Source organism: Macaca fascicularis, chromosome 17, assembly GCF_037993035.2.
Source record: "Macaca fascicularis isolate 582-1 chromosome 17, T2T-MFA8v1.1".
NCBI lineage: Eukaryota > Metazoa > Chordata > Mammalia > Primates > Cercopithecidae > Macaca > Macaca fascicularis.
Window position 1 is genome coordinate 37,037,888 of NC_088391.1, and position 23,884 is coordinate 37,061,771.

The 23,884-nt window shown below is 33.0% G+C and overlaps 1 protein-coding gene and 1 long non-coding RNA gene across 9 annotated transcripts in view; one reads left to right on the forward strand and one right to left on the reverse strand.

Annotated features, from left to right (window-relative positions):
* The window catches only part of LOC102132238 (uncharacterized), a 159,917-nt gene that overhangs the window by 84,383 nt on the left and 51,650 nt on the right, over positions 1–23,884 (reverse strand). For both annotated transcript variants that reach the window (XR_012426680.1, XR_010582613.2), the window contains exons 2-3: positions 23,121–23,243; positions 2,756–2,897 (exon numbers count right to left, since the gene is read on the reverse strand). This is a non-coding gene — a long non-coding RNA (uncharacterized lncRNA). The remainder of the gene's footprint in view (positions 1–2,755; positions 2,898–23,120; positions 23,244–23,884) is intronic.
* The window catches only part of PCDH17 (protocadherin 17), a 97,472-nt gene that overhangs the window by 32,014 nt on the left and 41,574 nt on the right, over positions 1–23,884 (forward strand). For 3 of the 7 annotated variants that reach the window (XR_012426679.1, XR_012426677.1, XR_012426678.1), the window contains one exon: positions 3,948–4,120. Coding sequence is in view for 4 of the 7 variants with exons in the window: in XM_015439303.4 (XP_015294789.3) it covers positions 3,755–3,813; positions 3,948–4,120 (232 nt within the window). In the remaining 3 variants the exon portion in view is untranslated. Of the gene's footprint in view, positions 1–3,754; positions 3,814–3,947; positions 4,121–23,884 lie in introns of all 7 variants that reach the window. The other 4 variants (XM_015439304.4, XM_074021589.1, XM_015439303.4 and 1 more) reach the window with 2 other exon arrangements.

Genomic DNA, 23,884 nt, shown 5'->3' on the forward strand with positions numbered 1-23,884 from the left:
AATTTGGATCAGATAGCAAGTTGTAGAAGATTGCATATCCTTAGGAATAGTTTGTTACTGAATACTGCTGATAAAAATGTTGATTTTTAATATCATTTATAAATGTACCACAGTTCGCTGATTGCTAGTAAAGAAAAAAGACAAATAATCAAAGAATTCATATTCTGCAAACTTTATCCAACTTAAGTGTTTGCTTGCTTGCTCACTTGTTTATTTTCTTGTTTAATTTCTGCACAAAGGAAAGTAAAGAATATCTAAATTTTTATTAACTTTAACACACACAAAAAAAGAAAATAAAAAAATAAGAGGGTACATTCAGTATGTTAGTTCACATCGGTTCTGTTATGAGCAAATAATCACTTTTTTTAAGAAGATAACTTTTGTCTCATTTATTATTGATTTTTGTAGATTTTTAAATAGATTAACATAAAGATTTAAAATATCTACTTGAAAACATTTATGTAACTACCCACCAATTGTAGGTACATGTGATATTTTTAATGATAAACAAATTATCATGTTTATATGTTTATCATACAAAAGTCACTGTGTTCAAGTTGAGTTTGAAGAGAAAAAAATAGTGATTAGCTTGCATGAAAGATAAGGTTTTTCAAGCATTGTAGATATTCATGTAATTACTTTACTGAGCCCTAAATGTACAAATGTCTGACCTCAAATTCTACCCCTTCCAAGACTTAAAATTTATGAATTATAAATGGAAAAGGTAAAACTCAATTTTTAGAGCATAGTGTTGTAAAATGTCTGAATGCTCTTATACGTCTAATTAAATGATGCCGTCATACACATGTTTTTTTCTATATTTTTCATTTTTATATGTAAATACTGTTATTTGATATTCAGATTATTTTAAATGAATTTTCAAACACCTTTGGAGTCTAGATAATGAAAATATAGTGAATTAGTTATATGTTTGTTAAAGGCCAAATGGCTATTACATTATGATAATAATACACACACACAATCTCTCATGTTCCTATCTACTTTAATCGTTGAGTTCAGACATTATTAGTAAACTTCTGATACTTTACTAGTGATTGAATTGCAAACTTTTAAAACTGTACTTTGTGAAATTCTATAATTAGAAACCAACTTCTTTTTTCTACATTTCTTTTCACTCCTCTCACCCTGCTTCCTCCTCTATGTATCTTTTCGTTTCTCTCTCCCACTTTCTTTCTCTGTACTTTTCTCTTGCTGTTCCTCAGATTTCTGTTTGTTTGTTTATTTTTGTTTTTGAGATAGGTTGCCCAGGCTGGAGTGCAGTGATACTGTTACAGCTCACTGTAGCCTCGACATCCTGGGCTCAAGTGATTCTCCATCTCAGCCTCCTGAGCAGCTGGGACTACATGTGGGCACCACCACACCTGGCTAATTTTCTTATTATTTTTATCGAGATGGGGTCTCAATACGTTGACAGGGCTGGTCTCGAACTCCTGAACTCAAGTGATCCTCCTGCCTCCACCTCCCAAAGTACTGTGATTACTGGTGTGAGACACCCCACCTGGCCTTTCTTTGACTTTCCATTTTCTTTTGTTCTCTCCCAAACACCCTTCTTTTCTCCCTTCCTCTTGTTTTTTTATCTTCATCAGACCAATATTTGGCAGCAGTACCGTTGCCCAGAGTTCATCAAATTCTCATGCATGAATACATGTGTGTGTACATGTAATTTTCATAGTTCTTCATTCAATTGAAATATGATTTCATTTCTTAGCTTAAGTTTCTTATTTAATTAGAAACGTTTAGAACTTTAATAATATGCAAACATTTCTAGATACTGTTCCTATCAGGACAGTATCTAGAGAAAAGAAAGTTTCCCCAGACTATTTCCTTGTGTCTAAACGAATAGGTATCCACATGCTATGAGGTTCCACTTAATTAAAACCATTAAAATCACAAGACTACTTATAATAGTGCTTATAACTAGAGTTTCTGATTTCACATTACGTTTTATTGTCTCTTTAATAACCCGGATTTTGTTGTCTTGAAGTGTTCTAAAACACTAATATTTAGTTTTCAACTGACAGTAATAGTGGATTAGATACATGTGTTTGATCAATTCAAAGGACGAACTAGTTTTTATTAAGTTAAAAATGTGAAGTGACTAATATAGTTTAAAAATTTTTCAAAATATTTTTGCAAACATTTTTGCCACTGGTGTTGACTACTGCTATTAACTTTGCTAGAAAAACAAGTTATCCTTAAAAACTGATATTTTGTCATTATGGAAACAAGAAGTAAGGTGCTTCACTGAATCTAGAAATTAATACAATACATTAACGGAAAGTGTCTGCTACCAACTGCTAGTAAAAGATGGTTAGGAGTGAGCAATGAATCCACCCTTTTCACTTCATCTTTGCATGTACTTCGAGATGCCGGTGAGTGAAGTCTTCCAATACTTCACTTCATCTTTGCTTGTACTTTGATAAAGGTCGTTTGGACAAACCAAACAAGGTTATATATTAAGAAATTTGGGAGGTGGGGGTTCTGTCCCCAAACTTGACAATGAAACTCACATAATACTTTAAACTATCATTCTTTAATGATATCAATACTTTATACTACTTACCAATACTTTAAACTATCATTCTTAACATGTCTTTTTCTTTTTTCAGTAATTGCTCGCAAAGCCAAATACTTTATATTATTATATGTGAAGAATAAAAAAAAAAAAGAGTATCTTATTTTAAATTAGCCTTATTCATAAGGAAAGCACATATTGCACTACATTAAGTCTTACCTTGGGCCCTCTGCTTCATTATTTGTATGATCCCCGTGTCACTGACACTTGTATGCTGGATGATCTTGTAGGAAGCCATAGCTGCTTCAGAGTATAATATGAGGTGGCACAGAAAACAGTAGAAGCTTTGTCACTGAGTCAGCTGCAAGAAGAAGTAATGTGTATGAATGTACAGTATAGGGAAATCTATGAAAGATCCAGTCTCTTTCTCCCAAAAGACTCTGTTCCATGATACAAGGAGAATTCAGTTCTTTTTGGCAGACCTCCATGTCAGTTTGGAAGCAGTAAAAACAACCGCAAAAGCAAGCCTGCTTTCTCAATGTCTTTACGTTTTAAGTAACAATTTTTTCTCTCTTATTTTTGTTTTGTTTTGTTTTCGATAACTAGGAAGTAAAACAGAAATCCATTTTCACTGGATTGTTTGCATATAATTTCCATAGTTGGGTTGTAGCTGAGAATGAATTATAGCTATGAGTTCAACCATATGTGATATGCTTGTATCCATTACTGGCAAAATTTGAAGGAAAGGCCCTGCATCTCTTAATTGAGGAGTGAATGACTTTAAATGATATTACATGGAGAAAGGCATAGAATCCCAGCAGATGATGTAATTATGTTTAAAAATGAGTATTATTAAATAATTCACACTTTTAATATGGAGAAATTAGGTCATTTTCCCACTCCTCCCACAAATATTCGATCTTAATATCTAAGTAATGAAACAACACAGACAGTGTTATCCATCCTGGTACTGAAAGAGAATGCCAGTTATGACAGGCTCATTGTTTACTTTAACAGGTAATTTGTGGACCGGAATCATTTAATTGTTCTGAGTACATAATTACATGTCAGCAATTTCCAATTTAATTAAAATGTACAAATCTGAAGATTAAGGGAATTTTTGAATTATTAATCATTTTTCCACTAGGAAATCTTGTTGCTCTGCAGGAGATTTGTCCAGTGTACAACTATACGTATTTTTTTCCTTCTCTTTCACAGACAGACAATTTTCCCGCAGAGCCCAATTACATGGGCAGCAGGCAGCAGTTTGTTCAAAGGTAAGGCCTATTAAATAACTTTTCTCAGCTTCCCCATTTGCATTCGTGTCAAAATTGCTTTGCAAGAGACTACACTTCAGATTCAAACTAGTAGAGACAACAGTTTCTCTTCTTTTTCTTTATATGTATTTCAGTAGCTCCACGTTTAAGGACCCAGAAAGAGCCAGCCTGAGAGACAGTGGGCACGGGGACAGTGATCAGGCTGACAGTGACCAAGACACTAACAAAGGCTCCTGCTGTGACATGTCTGTTAGGGAGGCACTCAAGATGAAAACTACTTCAACTAAAAGCCAACCACTTGAACAAGGTGAGTGAAGTCTTCCAATGCTTACAAAGTGTAAAGCCTAAGCAGTCATTATAAACCTGTTAGATCTAGAGTTGCAGTTTATCACAGTGGAATGGACCATTGATAATATAGCAAAGAAACAGCAAAACTTGAGGTTGCCCCAGACAAAAAGCAACCATTGAATAACACAGTCAAAAATGAAAAAGGAGGGCCCTGAGTATCATTCATTAATCCTAAAATAAGAACTTGACCAAAGTCACTTGATTGTTCTTATTTCATAGACATTTCCTACCCTTTCCTATTTGGAGTTATACTAACAGGGAAAATATGGCGTTTATTAGCTAGATATGTATATTTATGAATTTCGGTATAAAAATTAGTAAATTCAACACTTTTTAGGTAAAATGAAATCACTGGAATTTTATAGCTCTTAGCAGTGTTTGTTGATTTATTTTTTGTTTGGATTTTAGCTTCAAAATAGTTTTTCAAGAGTCATAGGTAAACTGGAGTTTTGCCTTTCTTTTAATTTACATCTAAGACTTCATGGATATGAAATGGATAATAAAACAATGTGTCTTAATAAATGCATATATTTTTGTAAAATTTTATCTCTAATTTATTGGTCTCATATCACTTTTTATTAATTTTAATGCTTTTGTTGTTTTAAATACAATAAAATGTTTGCTAATGATTCATCCAAAGTAAATTAAGCTACTCTTATGTGTAAGACTAAAAACTGTGAATAGGTTTTTTATGTCCTATTGTGAAAATGAGAAGAACTGTAGTATAAATTAGATTTTACAATTACAAGTGCACTAGACTAGTTGATATAGTAATAGTCTTCATAATGTTAGTAGTATTTAAATATATTTACACATATTATTTCAGTTGCTTTGAATGAGAAACTACCTTTAAAATATGTGAACCTAACCTCTAAGTCATTTATTGATTAATTATTTATAGAAAGTAAATTTTTGCCTGTAGGGCAGCCTGTTCTATCATATATACCTCAACAGATACAGTGTTAAGTTTTCTAGTCATATTAAAATGTTTAATGAAAATATTAATATACCATATATATAAGTATATACGTATATGTTTATATATACATATATATATTTAAAACAAAATATATATTCAGTTTAAATATATATTAATATTTTTGGACTAAATATAATTATGCTGAATTTATTTTAAGGTTGACCTCAGAAAAAGGTGTTTTCAAAGTAACAATTGCTAGACTGATTACTTTTTTCATGATCTTTTACCATAGCAACTTTCTGTGTTAATAGTGCAATATTGTTTTAAAAATATTTTTAACAAAAGCAATGCGAATCCTTATTTATTATTCCCATTTTCTGAAAATTTGTATGTTTACTCGACGTGACTTAAATGGTCATGATGGGTTATAGCTCTGTGATTTTATAAAATATATGAATCTTTGAGATACATTTTCAATAATGGGTTGTTGAAACTTGATATGTAAATACACAGCATGAAATAGACCCATCTATGTGCATGACACATAAAATGATTGATAGATAATTGATTGGCTACTACTTATGAAAATGCCTAAAGTAAGTAAACAGTTTATTGTATCTTTATGAGAAACTCTGTTAACTTTTTAAAAAATGAGCAAACCAACAAAAAAAGCAACAACAAAAAACTGCTGTTCACATTAACTGTTTAATTCCTTGCCAACCACTAACTTAGAAATGTATTTGATAGGAGTGAATTTTGTGTATATTCTCTCATAGAGAAAGGAAGCAGTCTTGTTTATTATGTATGAAAACGCAATTTATACTAAAAACTCTTTTTTCAATTTTGATATTGAAAATTGAAGTCTAGGGAAGGTGGCTATTATTATTAAAAGAATGCCAAAAATGGCATAAATTTTAATTAATATTGCACAGGAAATAATTGCTAGTCTAAGAGTAAGAATGCCTATTAGAAATATCTCTTGTAAAGTAAGAAGCTTCCATACATTCCTATTAGTAAATACAGGAAAATTATTATAAATCTAGAAGATACACTTAAATAATCTATTTGAATTATGTGTAAAAGACTGGCTTTGACTTTAAAGCATGATATTTAAAGTTAGTTAAAATAATATTTCACAAATAATATTTGATCCTTTGATTTGATTTATTCATTCATTTAATAAATATCTATTAAGTGCTTTGAATATGAAAGGAAACTTTAGATTATTCAGAAATGTCAAAACTGAATTTTACTTAGAGTCTGCCTTTAAGTAATCATATGTAACTAATTATAGATGGGCGATCACTCTCTCTCTCTTTCTCCCCTTCTCCCTCTTCATATTCCCCTCCTTTGCTTTCTCTCCTCTCATCTTTCTGTGTCCTCTATCCTCCTATATTTCTCTACTTCTCATCTGTATATCTCTTTATCTATCTTCATTGTCTATGTCAACTATTTTATCCGTCAGTCTGTCTGTCTTTCAAGTATCTATGCTTGTATCTGTTCATCTAGATTTAGAGGAGGAGACTGCAATCTATTGAGTTCTTACCACTTACCATAAACAGTGCAAATAATTTCAACATTAGCTTGTTTAACCTACAAACTCTAAAAAGTTTTTATTTTTATCTTACATATAAAAATAAGCTAACTTGAAGTTTATTAACTGGAACAGCAGGTTGGAATTTAATCCTAGGTTTGCATATGGCTCTAACTTTTCTATTTTCTACACAACCTTGTCTCCAAATGGGAGAGTTTGCTCAAATAACCATTTTGACTCGTTGCTATAAGAAGATATTGAATAAACATCAAACAGTAAGTAAAAACTTGAGTTAATGTGTGCAAACCAAGGGGGAGAAGATCAGAATCTCTCATATGCATTGATTGAACTACTGTATTTTGCTCAGTACCTGAAACATATTACCCACCCAATTTAATTTTCATGGCATTTATAGATAGGAAAATACTGTTACTCTCACATTCAGTAGATATTAAGTAACTGTTTTTTAATGTTCTATAGTTATAAGTGTGAAGGCAGTATAGAAATTTTAAAAAAATATATTCAAAGCCTGCTCTTTCAAACAATGTTTTATACTATTCATGTAATGAGTAGTTTACTCAGAAATAATGTTAAAATGTTAAAGAAGCAAGCAGCTATTGTCTTGATCAATATATTTAGTTATTCTATTTGAAAAACATCATGAGAGACAATTCCACAAGTAAGTCAAGCACACATATAAATAACTTTATTTATAGATGACAGATGATGGCAGCCATATGCAAATCATTATTTCATGTAGATTTCAAATATTAAACCCTAATTTTAATAGTTTCAAAATTATCCAAAAAGCAAAAGTAAATTTTCTCTTACGAGAAAAAACTAGAGCCAAATGAAAGGAGACGTGTTTATCAGTCATTTTCTCTTACTAAAAATGTGTAGCAGTGCATTACACAGATTTCAAATAAAATTCAGTAGTATATTATGTTTTATATTTTTGTATGAGATTATTTTCCAACTAAAATGATCTCATTTTAGAAAAATAATGTTTTATATTTAAATTGAAATATTTCTTTAATTTAGAAATGAAAATCAATTTCAAAAAAATCTTTACATTTTCAATACTTTCTTTGTTAATAATGGTTTTCCTTTGGAAATGACTTAGGCCTTTTGAGATTTTATTTTATTAGCTCAAATATTACTTTGTTTCTCATCTTTTGTGCAGTGAAATTTTTTCTGTTTGCTCCATTCCTGATATTTGTGTATTTTTGTTACCATTAGTTTAATTACAAATGCATACCAAAGGTAATGTATTGCCCACTCTTTTGGCAAGATAATTTAAAAGAATTCAGCAGCTAATTGAAGGTGTGATATACTGTACTAGAGCTGAAGACAGCTTTAAGGATGTAATGTTAATAAACCCTTTAGTAGAAAGAGGTTATTTTTTCTTTTAGTGTGATGGAAAAAAATTCAAAGAATGTACCTAATTTCCATTTTATTGCATATTTGTGCCCTAGTTTTCTATTAGTTAATTAGATTTTCTCCATACCCCCCCTTCGTCCTTTATAAAATACAGTAGGTAGGTAGATTAAAAAATTCCAAATGTTTTGGAAGTTGTATAGTACCATAATAGCATATTACTTAATAAAAAAGGTAAATATGTATTGTTACTTAATAAACTATTTTTTATTTTAAAAATGGGAAAAGAAAACCATGGACTATTGAGAAAAATATATTTGAATTTGTTTAACTGATTTTATATTTTGGAAGAAGATAAACTGATTTATACCAAAACCTAATGAAAATAATTATAGTATTAGTTCTGTAAAGAAGAGCCACATATAGTTTTATAAATAATACAACTCTTTTAAGAATTTATGAAGCTAATGTTTTCTTAAGCCTCGGAATATTATTCACATTTTAGCTTCTTTAAGTAAGTACTATACCTATGAATTTCTATCCATTAGAAGCCCTGTAAATTATTTTGATTGTTAGCAATCACTTTTTCTTCATGAAAAGATTTAATAAGCATTTTCTAAAATTTAGTAGTCTCCATTGATTTCAAATAATAAATGTACAGTCCTTATAAATGCTTACCAGCAATTTCTCTGAGCTCCTTAATGATGGCTAAGTGATAGTTCCCAATTTTCCAAGGATGATCAGCCTTCTGCTATCTTTATAATTGACTGAAACCAACTCCTTGAAGCCTGAAGCTAGTGGAATAGAATTGTGAATGATAATTCTGTTGACAATCTGTGTGCCAACCAATTCTAAAATCACCCTTTTGGGTGACCGGCTGTTGGTCCCTTCCCCTGTGACTGGATTCAAGGACTTCTCTGCTTCCCAGGGATTGCCATTCAAATTCTTTCTCATTTTTTTCATTTTATTTAATTGCCTTGTAATTTCTAGTTTTCTACTTAATCCTATGGCTTCCTTCTCCTGCCTCTACTGTTAGAAAATCTGTCTTCTCAAATTACATTGAGTTAAAAAATTGCATAATGAAATTCCCGATTCAAATCCAATTTTTAAAATCCATGAAAAGTTGACCGTAATAGGAATATCAAATATCTTTGGTTTGCTTTAGTGAATTCCAGTTTTAAGACTAAATTTCTTTCTTAAGGATGACTTTTTTTTTCTTCCTAGAGAACATTCTAGAAAATCACAGAAAGTAAAGCTAATAAATATTTTTTTGTTTCTTTAAGTTAGTACTTGTATTTTGCTTGGGGCTACCTTAATCAAAATAGGCTTAGGCTAGTTTAAATGAGAGCAGTGTTTGTTATGTAATTTCACAGTTGCCTAGAGGTGGAGGTGGGGGAGGCTCTGAGTTTCACTCCCTCAACTCTCCCTTTCTAATTCACCATATAACGACTGAAATTTCATCATATTTCGAATTATGTTTGGAAATGAAACCGATTAAAAAACTTTCCACAACCTGTATTTTACCATGAAGGAACTATTTAAGAAAGCTATAGCAAGGAAATAGAAGTCGAGGCTCATGTCCACCTGGGGAGGAATGTGTAGAACCACACATTCAGATTGTGTGAAGTCAGTGAGCTAGAGGTATAAGGTGTTGAACATAAACCACTTACTTTACAATCTTCCTTATAACTGACACTAAACAAAAAAGTAGTAGAACTGTTTCTTTCTGTGTTCTAGTCTGTGGAATGGTTACTGCAGTTCTGACTCTTCCAATTAATGAGTCGAGGCCTTTCCCAGACTTTCCCATAACAGACAACAGCCAAACTTTTCCCAGGCCAAAGAGAGGGTCGAGACGCTTATTCTTGTGGCCCAACAGCAAGATGCAGACGAACTGGGAAAGAAGAGAGTTTATTTCTGTAACCGGGTACAAGGAAAAGGCTGAGAAAATATCACCAGACTAAGTCAAAATCACAAAGTTTTCCAGAGCTTATAAACCTTCAAAGCTTATGCCTATGTGTAAGTGTGCATTTGTTCAAAGACATAAGCGATTAACTTCTTCTAATCTATAACTAAGGTCAGAGTCCTAAAGACCTTCCTCTGGAGTCTCAGTAAATTTACTTAACCTAGGTGGGTCCGGGTGCCAGGGATGATTACCCTCATCTTGTCTCCTGCTAAATCATGGAGGTTTGGGAAGTTCCTTCAGACATCCGAATAAAATTTGTTTGTGGAGGTCTGATAAGTTTCTTCAGACCCCCAATAAAACCTGTTTAATCAAACTTGTCCTGTTAAGAATTCCTTTGTTATCTTGTTATGTTCTAAGGCCCAGGAAAGGCCTGCTCAAGACTCTTGATGGACTTTTGTTACATTCCAGCCTTTGTTTAGGGGCACTGGCTCTTTCAGTTTTTAATATTTAACCTAACCACTCAATCCGTGCTGAGACCATTGTCACAGAGACATGCTGTTCACCTGTTAGTGAGACCTGGCTTGCCACAAAACCACTTCCGCTTAACCAAGAACATGAAGGTGATGACTGTGTCCCTCCTTGTAGTGGCTACCTGCCGGTCTCTGAAAACAATTTTTAAAAGAAATGCTGCTGTAAGCTTATTAATAGTAAATTTGTCTTAGGAAGGAAATAGAAAATTACTATCACATATGGGGGACAGGAAGAAACTATTGAATGTTTAATACCAGGAAAAAAAAATACTTAGAAATGTTTAAGGACACTGTTGCTTTGTAATTCACATAGGTGGCATGTAAGAAACTGCACTATTTGCCAGGACTTCCAATTATTTTCAATCCCTGTAAGGTTTTACTAGAATGCATTCATCTAATAGCATCTCAGTGTCAACTTTTGCACCCTCCTGTGCTGTCTTTCAAGACTTTCAAAATTCATCTCTGTTTATGTTTTCTGGATAAAGTGTTTTTCCCAAATTGTATGCAGCTTCAGTTTACTTTTGCTTACCAAAGTTTGCAATTGCCCCATGGTTTACCTAACTTTAAAAGTTTCAATATATTTTTCACATGTGCAAACATCTGCTTCTAGAATCCAGCAGCTGGTATCATGAAAATAGAGAGATTTTATGATCCTCATATTTGTTGCTCATTGTAAAGCCTCCTAACAAGTGTTGTATGATTTACCATGAGTGATATTATCAAAATCACTCATGTGATTTTGATAATATCTTGCTTTTGCTAAAATTAGGGAATAAAATTAGGGAATGCTGGGACCGTGTTTCCGAAAGTCCTAAAAGCCCTCTCCTGCCTTATAATTATTGTATTTTTCAAGTAAATATCTCAACACATCAGAGGATTTTCCTTTTTTAGATTTTATTATAATGACAATATTTTGTTTTATTTTTTTATTTCATTCTATTTCTTTCTAGAAACAGGATCTCGTTCTGTTGCCCATGCTGGAGTGCAATATTGCAATCACAGCTCATTGCAGCCTTGATCTCCTGGCCTCAAGTGATCCTCCTACCTCAGCCTTCAAAGTCGCTAGGACTACAGACACATACCACCACACCTGGCTAATTTTTCAAATTTATTTGTAGGTACGGGGTCTTGTTTCATTGGCCAGGCTGCTCTTAAACTCCTGGCTTCAACTAATCTTTCTGCCTCAGCCTCCCAAAGTGCTGGGATTACAAGCTAGAGCCACTGTGCCTACCTTTTTTATTTTTTATTAAGACAAATCATGTACTATTATTAAGTACACTTTTATGAAACTAGGAGTGTGCCCATACACTATTAAAATTCAGACAAGTTATCAGCATCAGTTAATTAAGAACTTAAGGAAATAATTTTGTTGATTTAATAGGTCCAAAACATTCCCCAGAAATTTTCTCTTACTTCACTTTGAGAGCATGTTCCAATATTAGAAGTTCTCTGTTCTTTTAAAAACCATATTACAAAACATTATGGTGAGAAGAAAACCTGAAGTATAATGCCTCCATTTTATAAGTAAGAGAACAGTTTCCATTAAGTCTTCATGTTAGTGGCAAAGGCAATACTAGTTCCAGGTTTGTAGTTTTCCACTTTAGGACTCTTTCCATCCTACCAAGCCATTTCCATAACACACAATAGAGACTTCAAAGTCTCCAAATAGGCACATCAAACCTGTAGCAGCACCATTTCCTTACCTGGAGGAAATCTGAAGATGTAAGTGGTCATTTTTGAGAGCTTCATTCTTGATCCTTTAACATATATTGAATGAAAGCTCAGATGTACCCACTGACACTACTGCATTATCACCAAACACTAGGATGTATATATTTTGTCAGTCTGTGAACAATATCTCCATTTCTCTTATCTGTTGCTCATTGATTCTTTCCTTAGTGTTGTAAGGAATCATGGAAACAGGAAAGCTTTTAACTCATTCATTTATTCATTCACTGTTTTAAAATAAACAGCTATACCATGGAATACACAGATGAGCTGAGGCACAGACTGGGTTTTCAGGGAGCGCACACTGTCATAAGGGAATCTGAAGAGAATCTGACATATAAACTATGAGGTCAGGGCAGTGAGACATATGTCCACAAAATTCATGTAGAATGAAACCCCAGCCCAGATTTAAGGAATCAAAGAGATTTTGTGGAGTAAGAAACATTTGAGCAGACCCTTCTGCACACTTGGCAGAGTAGTCAGACGAGGGAGGATGACAGGAAACACTCAGAAGCACAGATGAAGTGAACCAGTGTATGGCAAGTTGCTGTGAGGTGCAGATGAGTAGCGATGTATGAGACTAGGAATGGCAGATACTAGACTAGGGAGGTGGCTGGAAGCCCAGTGATGCAAAGCCTGATAGAGAGCCATTAGGGGTGCTCAGGAGGTAACATTGCAAACTTGCATTTTAAAGAGATGATGTTTCTGGAAATATGTCGGGAGAGAGGAATAAATTAGGAAGCTTGGGAGGTAGCCCAAGGCAAGAGAAAATGAGGTCCAGAGTAGTGAAGAGGTAGGAGGAATGAACAAAGTAAATGATTAAAAACTTGTTTTGATATATACCACTACTTTTATAATGATAATGGATTGCTTAGCATTCTATTTGAAATTAGCTTTTGGGATAAGAAATTCTAAAGGAAAAAATGACTTAATGTCTAACTAAATGGAATACTAATTGAATTATTTATTGCCTTAATTAAGTTTTTAATGTTATGTATATGTTAATTATTTCTTAATGTCCAATGCTTATATGTTTATTAAAATTGACTCCGTAATGTGGAACATTTGAAATTTTTTTCCAGGGATGCTAGGAAAAACAAAAAGTAACAACAAAAATAAAACTTAACCAGATCTTTGAGAAAACCTTCAGAAAACAATCAGGTAGTATAAAACTTGATGTGTTGTTGTATTTTAGAATTGTGACTTAAGTAGCTTCCTAAACAATAGTCCAGTTTAGTAAGGTGGTGAAGACAGGGTGAGGTCACTACAGGAACAACATTTGGGCTTTATAAAGAAGAGTTTAGATTTAGACGTGTTAATTAGAAATGTCTGAGGCACCCATATGGAAGTATCAGGAAAGGCAGCTGGCAATCACAGTCTGGCAATCAGAGAGGTCAGGAGATATAAACTTGCAGGTTATTGGCATAGAACCATACTTAAATCCAAGTAAATTAATGAGAAAGAGTATTGGGAGAAAAGATAATAGGGTAAAGATAATAGGGCTCATAACGTAATCCCACAGAACACAACACTAAGAAGCTAGGAAGAGGAAGAGGTCAGTAATAGTTCAGCCTGCCAAGAAAAATACTCAGTATGTTCTGTGGAAATCCAAAATCTAGAGACCCCCAGATGAGATATTTCACTGAAACTTACAGTTTTTAGATTTCATTTCCGGCCAAGTATAATTGATAGCCAAATTACGTCAGTATATTAGCTGAATAATGCTGTGTCTGTTTAGAATAAATATACTGAGCTGGTTGTATTTTATGATTCACAAACTAGTTCGGAGGGCAGTCCCAAATATGTGATTATATGTGACTGGCATAAATATATAACTTTTCAAACTCACTATTTTGAAAGAAGAAGCATTTACTTGAAAAAATATGTTTTGAATTTTTAACTAACTTGTTGTCTCGTGCCCACTATGCATATAGGACTGTCTTAGTTGTCATGTTGAATGTTTGTTCAACAAATGTATATTGCACTTCTGGCATGTGACAGATACTGTTTCAAGTGTTAAAGATTGAGTAGTAAGTGAAACAAACATTCCTGCTCACATAGAGCTTACGTTCCAGTGAGGATTCCTAGCAAATTCCCTAGACTCTCTTGGGACTTATGAAAACTATTTCAAAGAATTTACAATCTAGTAATGAAAATGAAATATATATTGAAAATATAGTAAAATGTAGAAAATAATGTATTGTTGTTTAGGTATAAATGAAAAACTCTGGGGCTTTTAAAGAGGAGGGATAGAATACTAATACTTACTCAGTGAAGATTTCATGTAAGAGTTAAAATTTGAGCTAGGACTTAGGAGATGAACAGAATTTTACTTTGAGAGATAAGGAGAAACTTACACGCATAAACAAGCATGATATATAGAAGATATATATACAATGTTTCAATGAATTGTTTGATGCGTTCAGAGGAGAATGGACAGAGACAGAAGAGTTATCAGCAAGAAGAGGAAAGCCATAGTCAGTAAGGAAGGAAAGGGGTAGTAAGCTACATAGTCACAGTAGCCGAAGCTAGGCAAAAACACACAATGTCGATTCATTAGAGAAATCTAACACAATGAAGTTCAAGAAACAACTATACAATCTGACAACTGACAGGTCACTCCTGATTTCCATGAGAGGAGTTAAGATGTTAAAGATAAGAGATTTCAAAAGGATATACCCTGGCACAGAAACTCAAATACTGCGTGATCTCCCTCATGTGGAATCCAAAAAAGCTGATCTCACAGAAGTAGAGAGTCAAATGGTGGTTACCAGAGGCCGAAGTGGTTGAGAGGCTGGGCTAGAGGATTAGAGAGATGTAAGTCAAAGGATATGTAATTACAGTTAGAAGAAATAAGTTCAAGAGATCTTTTGTACAGCATGGTGACTATGGTTAAAGATGATACATTGTTTTCTTGAAGAGTGCAGAGACTGTGGATGTTAAGTGTTCTCCCTACATACATAATAACTATGTGAAGTAATACATTTTTTAATTAGCCAGATTTAACTATTTCACAATGTGTGAATATATATATACACACACACACACACATATATATATACACACACACACATACACACACACACTCCTCAAAACATCATATCGTATATGATACATAGGTTTTTTTTGAAGAGGGATATGCCAAGGAATTATGGTCAGAGATTGGAGACGGAAAGTTTCCTCCTGTTTCAAAGAAAACATAGCAAGTAATGGAGAGGGAGCTGGGGTAGCTAAGAAGATAGTGCTATGAATGAAAAAAGGTTTTACTATTCAAGAAAATTGAGTGTCAATATACTAAAGCAGCTGATCCAATTAGGAGGAAATATTGAAGGATTGGGCTAGAAAAAGGATATTAACTGAAGCATGATGGGGAGGCTAGCTTTAAAGTAAAGATAAACTCTTCTCCTGTAAAGAAAGGAATGAAGAAATAAATTTGAAAACATAAACATAGATGTGTAAGAAAAGGGTAAACAATTACTGGTAGTTTATAATAGGTGGCTCTAATCTTTTCTATAAAGTGCAGGGCAAAGTCCACGAATCTCTTATTTCACATAAACACTTATATAAATGACACTCAGATACGTAAAAATTCAGAGAAGCTAAGAAAATTACCAAGATATTCTACCACAAGGTGCATATGTGTCAAAAACACATGTGGCCATTATTTCATATTTATAATTGCAAAAAAAAAAAAAGATTTAGGGGCATGGAATATATCAAACCAAATATTTTAACAAGTTAAAATTAATTTTTTCTTTACTTTTCAGTCTCATAGTTCTCATGGATTTTTGAAAATTGATGTTATGATATTTAGGCCTATAATCATTGAAACTCTGTGCTTTCCAGAGTTAAGAATTTTTCTGATCTTAGAAAGGTGCTATAGTGCATATACATACATTATGTATCATTTCCACTGGATTCTGTGGCAGTATCCATAATCAAACACATTAACACTGTGTAGTGAGAAATCTGAATACTCTCACTAAATGGGGTAAATTCCTAATATAAGTAACCTATGCCAGTTCAAGTCAGTTTTATTCACCAAAAAAGTAACAAAGTTACTTCGAGATGTGGATTTTTTTTATTTTAAAATTATGAATAATGAATATGCAGTCTTATCTTATATTTAAGTTGCATGTTACAGCTTTTCCTTTTTAAAATTCTTGACAAGTTATATTGATGATGATTTAAGCAGTTGTATAATGAAAAAAATTTATCTACTACCAAGATACATTATTTAATCCAATATTCTATGAAATTGTAATAGAATTGTGCAGTTAGGAATCTTTGGACTGGATACAAAAAAAAAAAAGAGTATAAGTGATGATGGACTATTTCGTCTAGCCAAAGTAAATATAATAAATATTTACTTTGGGAAGCTAAAAAGTAATCTAGGCACATGGTAATGTATAATCACAGCATAGGATCATTTTGAATAGCACTTTTAGGATTTGCAGACCAATAATAAATACACCTTTACCTCTGACACTGGGTTTATTTTTAAAACAAAATATATATTTCATGGAAATTGATTTGTCTGGCCTAGATTTATTTTCTTTGAGGATTTGAGAATTCATATAGAAAGATGAAATTGTTTTTTGTTCAGAGTCATTTTCTTTCTAATTTGAATTACTGTGTTCATTACATAATATTCTTTATACAGATATCTGACCTTTTACCTTTACAAGCTAACAGTATTTGTAGTATTTAATGGGAGATGGCAAGAAAAGCTGAGAAAATTTTAATGCATACAGAATAACTTCATGATGTATGCAATCATTACTCCACTCTGTTAGAAAACAATAGACAATAGATTACATCTTAAGTAAATATAAATCTGAGAATATTTCCTTTACTCTTGGGGTTATGTTTTGATGTTTGTTCAGAGCCGGATCTCATTATCATTAATTAATATATGGATAAGGTAATTCGGTAAATATTACTTCAACACTCATGTATATGACACTGTTTGCCTTTGAAGTGCTTTGTCTTTGAGGATATCAACTCTCTATTATTGATCTGTAATTCCATTAGGTAAATGTTATATCTACTTTTATATATATATGTATGTGTGTATGTATATATAATTAATTTTGTTAGAGAAGCAAATAAGGAATGACTTCACAAATTACACGAGCTTGTAATAGGGTCTTGAAAGTGGACTCTCTATCAGATGAAAATATAAAAATTACAAAAATCGACAGTAATTTAAAAAGTGAATTGATTGTTTAAAGATGGGATACTAACATCATCAAAGAACTGGAGATGTAGCAAGCCATAGCATAATTTAGAAGTGGTAAATAAATCAAAATATTTTTATTGGAGTGTAGGGTTTTAATGGAGATAAATTGGACCAAAAGAATGTGTTGGGGTCAGATTATGAAGGACTTTGAATGCCATACTAATGAGTTTAAATCTTATTTTACAGACAGCAAAAAAAACTTTATTTTCAGTGTGGTTACGTAGTCAGGTTGTTGCCTTAGAATGACTATGTAATGATATACCTGAGGAGAGTTGGAAATGCAAATAACTTGATGGCCAAGCTGATCATTCATCAAGTTTTGAAAGGACAGTGGCATGTTTAAAACTCTCTAAACTTTGTATATTATAATATCATGTCATTTAATTGCTGTGCCCAAGACTTTTATTGAAATTATTCTGAACAATAAGCATAACTCAGAAGAAATATTGTGCAATATTGATTTCTATTTGTTGATAATAATCAAAGTTGATTTTTCCCACGCATTTTTACAGCAGAGCTGACACTCCTATGTTAAATATAATTCCTACTGAAATTCTTAAAAAAGGATAAATATATGACAAACCATATGAAGTTATTCAATCAGATAACAAAGATCAGTTAGTAATAATTGGTAATTTAAAGAAAAATATTAATAAACATCTACTATGTGTCAAGCATTGCAGCAAGTGCTTTTAAACACATCTCTCAAGTTGATAATATTGCTGTTACCACCTTTAAGAGATGAAAACCTGAGTATCAGAGAACTGAGGTAACTTGCCCATTTTGATGCCTTTAGCAGTGCAGCAGTTGTCTGTCTTATGCCATGTCTGTACTCTTTCCACTATCATCCCTTTTACTTATTTACAGTCTTAGATAATGATGTCCAAAGGAGAGTTTGCAGAACAGTTATATCAATATTTCTAAGTTGGAATTAAGATATGTTACTTTTAAAAGGTGAGTTGAACCTGATTCTTTATACCTAAGTTCAAAGGTTTATGGAGAGTACTTCAGCACCACCTTTAGTCAACTGATTAATTGTGATTATTTATTAGTATTATTCTTTTGATTTACCTTGCTTAGCATTTACTCCTGAGACTCATATCTGGTTTTCTTTTTTTTTTTTTTTTTTTTTTTGGTTTTGTTTTGGTGCTTATATAGATGACTTGCCTTTACCCAGAACAATCTCTAGTTTATTGCTACAGATTCTGCAGTTAACCCTGGTCAGTCTTACTGAAAATAGATAGAAGACACAAAAAGCTCTGTGTTAACACATTAATACCATTTAAAAATAATTTAATTTCTATATACCCCTAAAACCACCCTTATATATGAAGCTTAGCTTATTAATATGTAACCAATGGTGAAAGCAAGGTATAATAAGACAATTCTAAATGTAGGGTCTATCTCCCAATTCAGTGCCTCTCAGTGCCAAATGGTACTTCTGCTAATTTTGAACAATAAATAAGATCACTTTTTATTTTTTAAATGCTGTATTTATTAAGTGCTAGCGTGGATGTTATGTTTAGAACTATCTCAGACTCTTCCAAGATATCTGTATTATACACACAAATTTAATTCCCCTTCAATGAGACTCTACAATGTGCAGAACACTGTAGTCCATCTGTATTCATAAGACATTTCACAGTTCTCTAGGTACCTAATCAAAGTTTTTGCACAGTTAAAATAGAGCAGCAACAACAACAACAACAAAACCCACATACTTGGTTAAATTCCATTTTGTTTTCTCCATCCCAAACCTGGCAGGATTTTATCTTCACTTTTATCCCAAGCCCTCCCCAGCCATCTTCCTTCTTATAATCCTACCATTTACCTAGTCACTCCAGTTAGGAACAAAGGAATTACTATATCCTTTCTCTTCCTCATGCTAACATCTGTCATTAAGTCATATTGTTACCATCCCCCAGTTCTACGTGAAATTTCTTCAGTTCATTCACCTCCGGTGTATCTCCCTACGCAGGCTACCCTTTTTTCTTGAAATACCCTCTCAGTTTGTCATATGTTTTCTTTGTTGTCCTGTTACTTACTCACCAACAATTAGCAAGAAAGTGATCTACTTGCGATGTAAATTAGGTCATTTCACTCTTCCGATTACAATGCACAACACTTCCAAAACAATGTAAACTTTTAACCTTGGCCAAAAAATCCTCTCTGTCACGCCTGCTAGCTCACTCTACAACCAGCCATTGAGGCATTTTCTTCTTTTCTTTCTTAGGAAAGAAGCATCTAGTGCTGAGACTGTTTTGTTGTTGTTGTTGTTCTTGTTGTTGTAGTTGTTGCACCAACTTGTCTCCACCAGTAGTCTGCAGGTTTTGTGTGGGAAGAAAATATTTCTGTTAACCTCCAATGTATTCCCAGTGATTAGTTTAAAAGAAAAATAGATTGATCAAGGATTAAGACCACAGGTTAAGCAGGAGAATTTAGAGAACCTGAAGTCGACAGTGGGTAAATGTTAAAGGATCTTGATCTGGTAAATGACATGATATCAAACTATTAATAATTTTTAAGCCTTAGGGCAGTTCTGTTGAAGTCAGAAGCAGATACAACATTTAATGACTATTCAAAGAACAGAATTATGTACACTTGTCTAACTTACCTCAGGGAACGTACAAAAATTTCAACAGTTTCATGAGACAGGCATATTTATTTTCATTTCGAATAGAGGAAATAACCATTCTAAGGTTACTAGAACTTTTGTGTGACTTAGCCAAAATTTTAGCTTAGGATGTCTAATTCTAATCTCATAAGTATTTTTTATTATTTCACAGTGACCATAGCCCATGTGAGAAATAATGAAGTTCTAACCAGCCTAGGTGGTAGTTAAGAGGGAGTCAGGGGGATGATTGTATTTGGAGAATAAAGGCCTTAACGTCTTGATAGGGAGTTGGAAATCCTTGATAGAATGATCATGTTTTTCAGTATTAAGAACTTCCATCAGATTTTAACAATACAGTTGGGCTGTTAAGTAGTATTGGCTGGCAAAAACAATGTGCAGAGGAAACAAATGATTAAATAGAAAGGGTGGAAAGAGAATCGGGCATTGCAAAGAATGAGCGCAATCCATTTTGAGATGTATGACTCTTTTACTTGAAATAAGAGACTGCAGATGCTCAGAACATAATGTAGTCTTGAGAGAAAGATAGAAAAACTTAGGTTAGCTTTTGATTGTCTATAACTGATATTGTACGATAAAGTATATACAAAAATTATGGTAAGCTGACATCTTCAGGAAAATAGTGAATCAAATCGACACTGTGAAGCACAAGAGACAAATCAGCAAAATAACAACCTATCCTGTGAGTAAATATAATAAGGAGCTCAGGTGAGACTGGTAAAGATTCCTCAAGATGCAGAAACCGCCTTTTCTGTTACCGTACCCAGAAGACACATTTCTAATTAAATAATTCGATTTGAATACCCAGATAGTAGTGGGCATTTATTTGTGAAATGCTGATTCCGTTAGCCATATATATATGCATTGATTTAAAAACCATCAATTTAGGTAAGTTCATCTAAATTTATTGAGATGTGTAGAAAGTAATGATAGAAATGAAAGATTTGCTAAAAGCAATAAGAAGACATCACCAAGAAAAGGAATAGCAGCAAAGTACTTACATATTAAATAGTTTCTAAAGAGAGGGGTAATGTGCCTCTGAGGCATGAGGTGAGATCCCCTTAAATTTAAACTTATAGGAGAACCCATATTTAAAATAATAAAAGTTAAGGGAACGAATCTTCAGAGGCCAGAGTTTTCCAGGTTTCTTTCTTTCGTTTTTACTGAGGAAAACAACACTATGTTTCTGCTCACACTTTCCTTCCGTAATGTACTGAGATTTTTAAAAACTAGGCTACATAGAATCCCAGATGTTAGAAATAAATCTCCTCCTAGATTTGTTCTTATAAGATGCAATTTTGACTTTCTATATTTGATTACTAAATATATGTTCTGTTTCATAACCACACATTCACATATATATAAACATACATTATTTTATTTAAACACATATATTTATATTTAAAGTTTAATGGCATAAGCGTTTTAAAATTTTAAGAATTACGCCTAGCCTACATCTACCAGAATATTATTAACTTCTCAAATGTACTGTAATTGTGCCTGGAAATTATACCAGGTTGCTAGGAACTTGTCCTTAAAATTCCAAAACGCATAAACCATAGTTAATAATGCATTTTCACATAGATTTGTTAGCACACAAGTGTTCAAAACCCATTATTTATCAACCTAATTATTTCTGTGCTCATATGACAATATTTCATTACCATCATTTTTTAAATGTTGAATGTTGAAAAGAATGAAAGAAACAGCTTTTTAAAGCCACGGGGCAAGTTATTGGTTTTACATTATGAGCATTATGCTTTTATGAATAGAGGATAAGTATTTTACTTAATTGGTTTTAGAACTATGGTGTTATGAATATAAATATGTACATTCATTTCACAACATTTGTTACTTAGGTATCACCAGTTCATTTGAATATGCTTGATACATGTGTTAGTGCCATCAATGTTTAAGTGATATGCTATCATTTTCTTCTAACATAACCAAATTTTTCTGATATCAGTTCAAAAATGCCAAACTACTCAAATTCACTTAATAATACAGTATAATAATTAATTCTGCCTTGGGGGAATCTATCTGCATTATGAATCACTTTAAAAAGAAGTCAGATTTTTTATTTGCTTTGGTTCAACATCATACTGAAATTGAAGTTGAGTGTCAATAGTGTGTTGCCATATAAATTCTTATTAAAATCTTCAAAGATAAATAGATGTGATAGATAGTAATTAGTATGTTATCTATAATTTTCTTCTAATTTACTTGAGGGAGACTAAAACTAGCTTGGTCCCTTAGTACTATAAGTAAATTCTTATAATTGTCTTTATGCTCTTAATATGTAATACCTATTAAAAATATTGGACAAGGTAAAATCTATATAGCAATAATAATACTGACATATGAAGCATTACTGATTCTTCAAAATGGTATACATTCTTTTCTTTTTTTAATGTTTCTTTTTTTATATACTTTAAGTTCTAGGGTACATGTGCACAATGTGTGGGTTTGTCACATATGTGGTGTACATTCTTTTCTATCTTCTCAAATATAGTTTGCATTAAGTGAGTCAACAGCTATTTGTGCCACTATATAAGGAACGAAGATGTGAAATTATGTACAAACAAGCCTAAAGCCTAATTCCTGATCTCTTAAATCTTACTTTCCCTCAGTGAATGTTTGTGTTTTTCAAAGCTTTTGGAAAAATATGTAGTTTGATATTGTGCTAGTTATGAATACCAGTCTAAAATAGTTTTAAATCTACTATATGAATATCAAGTAATGGATGGAAGTTGAGTATAAAAGTTTGTTGGAATGAAAATTTATCTTACTTGTGGGTGTGTCATTTGTGTGATGAAATTTTAATCAATTTTATATAGAATAAAAAGTTGTGGAGTCAGATGGTGGATGGGATCCTAGAACACAAAAAGGACATATGGTAATAACTAAGGAAGTCACAATAAAGGATGGACTTTAGGCCAGGAATAGTGGCTCGCGCTTGTAAACCCAGCCCTTTGGGAGGCCAAGGCAGGAGCATCTCCTGAAGGCAAGAGTTCAAGACCAACCTGGCCAACTAAGTGAGATCCCCATCTCTATGGAAAAATTTTCTAAACTAGCTAGGCATAGTGGTATGCACCTGTAGTCCCAACAACTCAGGAGGTTGATGCAGGAGGATCGCTTGAGCCCACGATTTGAAGTTGCAGTGAGTCACGATGTTGCCACTGCACTCTGGCCTGAGCAACACATGGAGATCTCATCTCTGGAAAAAAAAAAAAAAAAAAGTGTTGAATTTAGCTAGTAATAATGTTAGTAATAATTAATTAATATTTGTTCATCAACTGTGACAAATGTACCATACCAATATAAGATGTCAGTAATAGAGCCAACTAGTCGTGCAGTAGTTGGAACTTTCTGTGGTAACTAATTTTTTCTATAAATCTAAAACAATTCAAAAATTTTAAATTTATCTTAAAAGTTACTAACGTTAGCAGAAAAGGACTGAGACCAAATTGTGCAGAACCTTGGATGTCAACCTGAGAATTTGAACATTTTTAATGATCAGTAGGAAACCATCAAAAATACGGCCGGGCGCGGTGGCTCAAGCCTGTAATCCCAGCACTTGGGAGGCCGAGACGGGTGGATCACGAGGTCAGGAGATCGAGACCATCCTGGCTAACACGGTGAAACTCCATCTCTACTAAAAAATACAAAAAAAAAAAAAAAAAGCCGGGCGAAGTGGCGGGTGCCTGTAGTCCCAGCTACTCGGGAGGCTGAGGCAGGAGAATGGCGTGAACCCGAGAGGAGGAGCTTGCAGTGAGCTGAGATCCGGCCACTGCACTCCAGCCTGGGTGACAGAGCAAGACTCCGTCTCAAAAAAAAAAAAAAAAAAAAAAAATATAT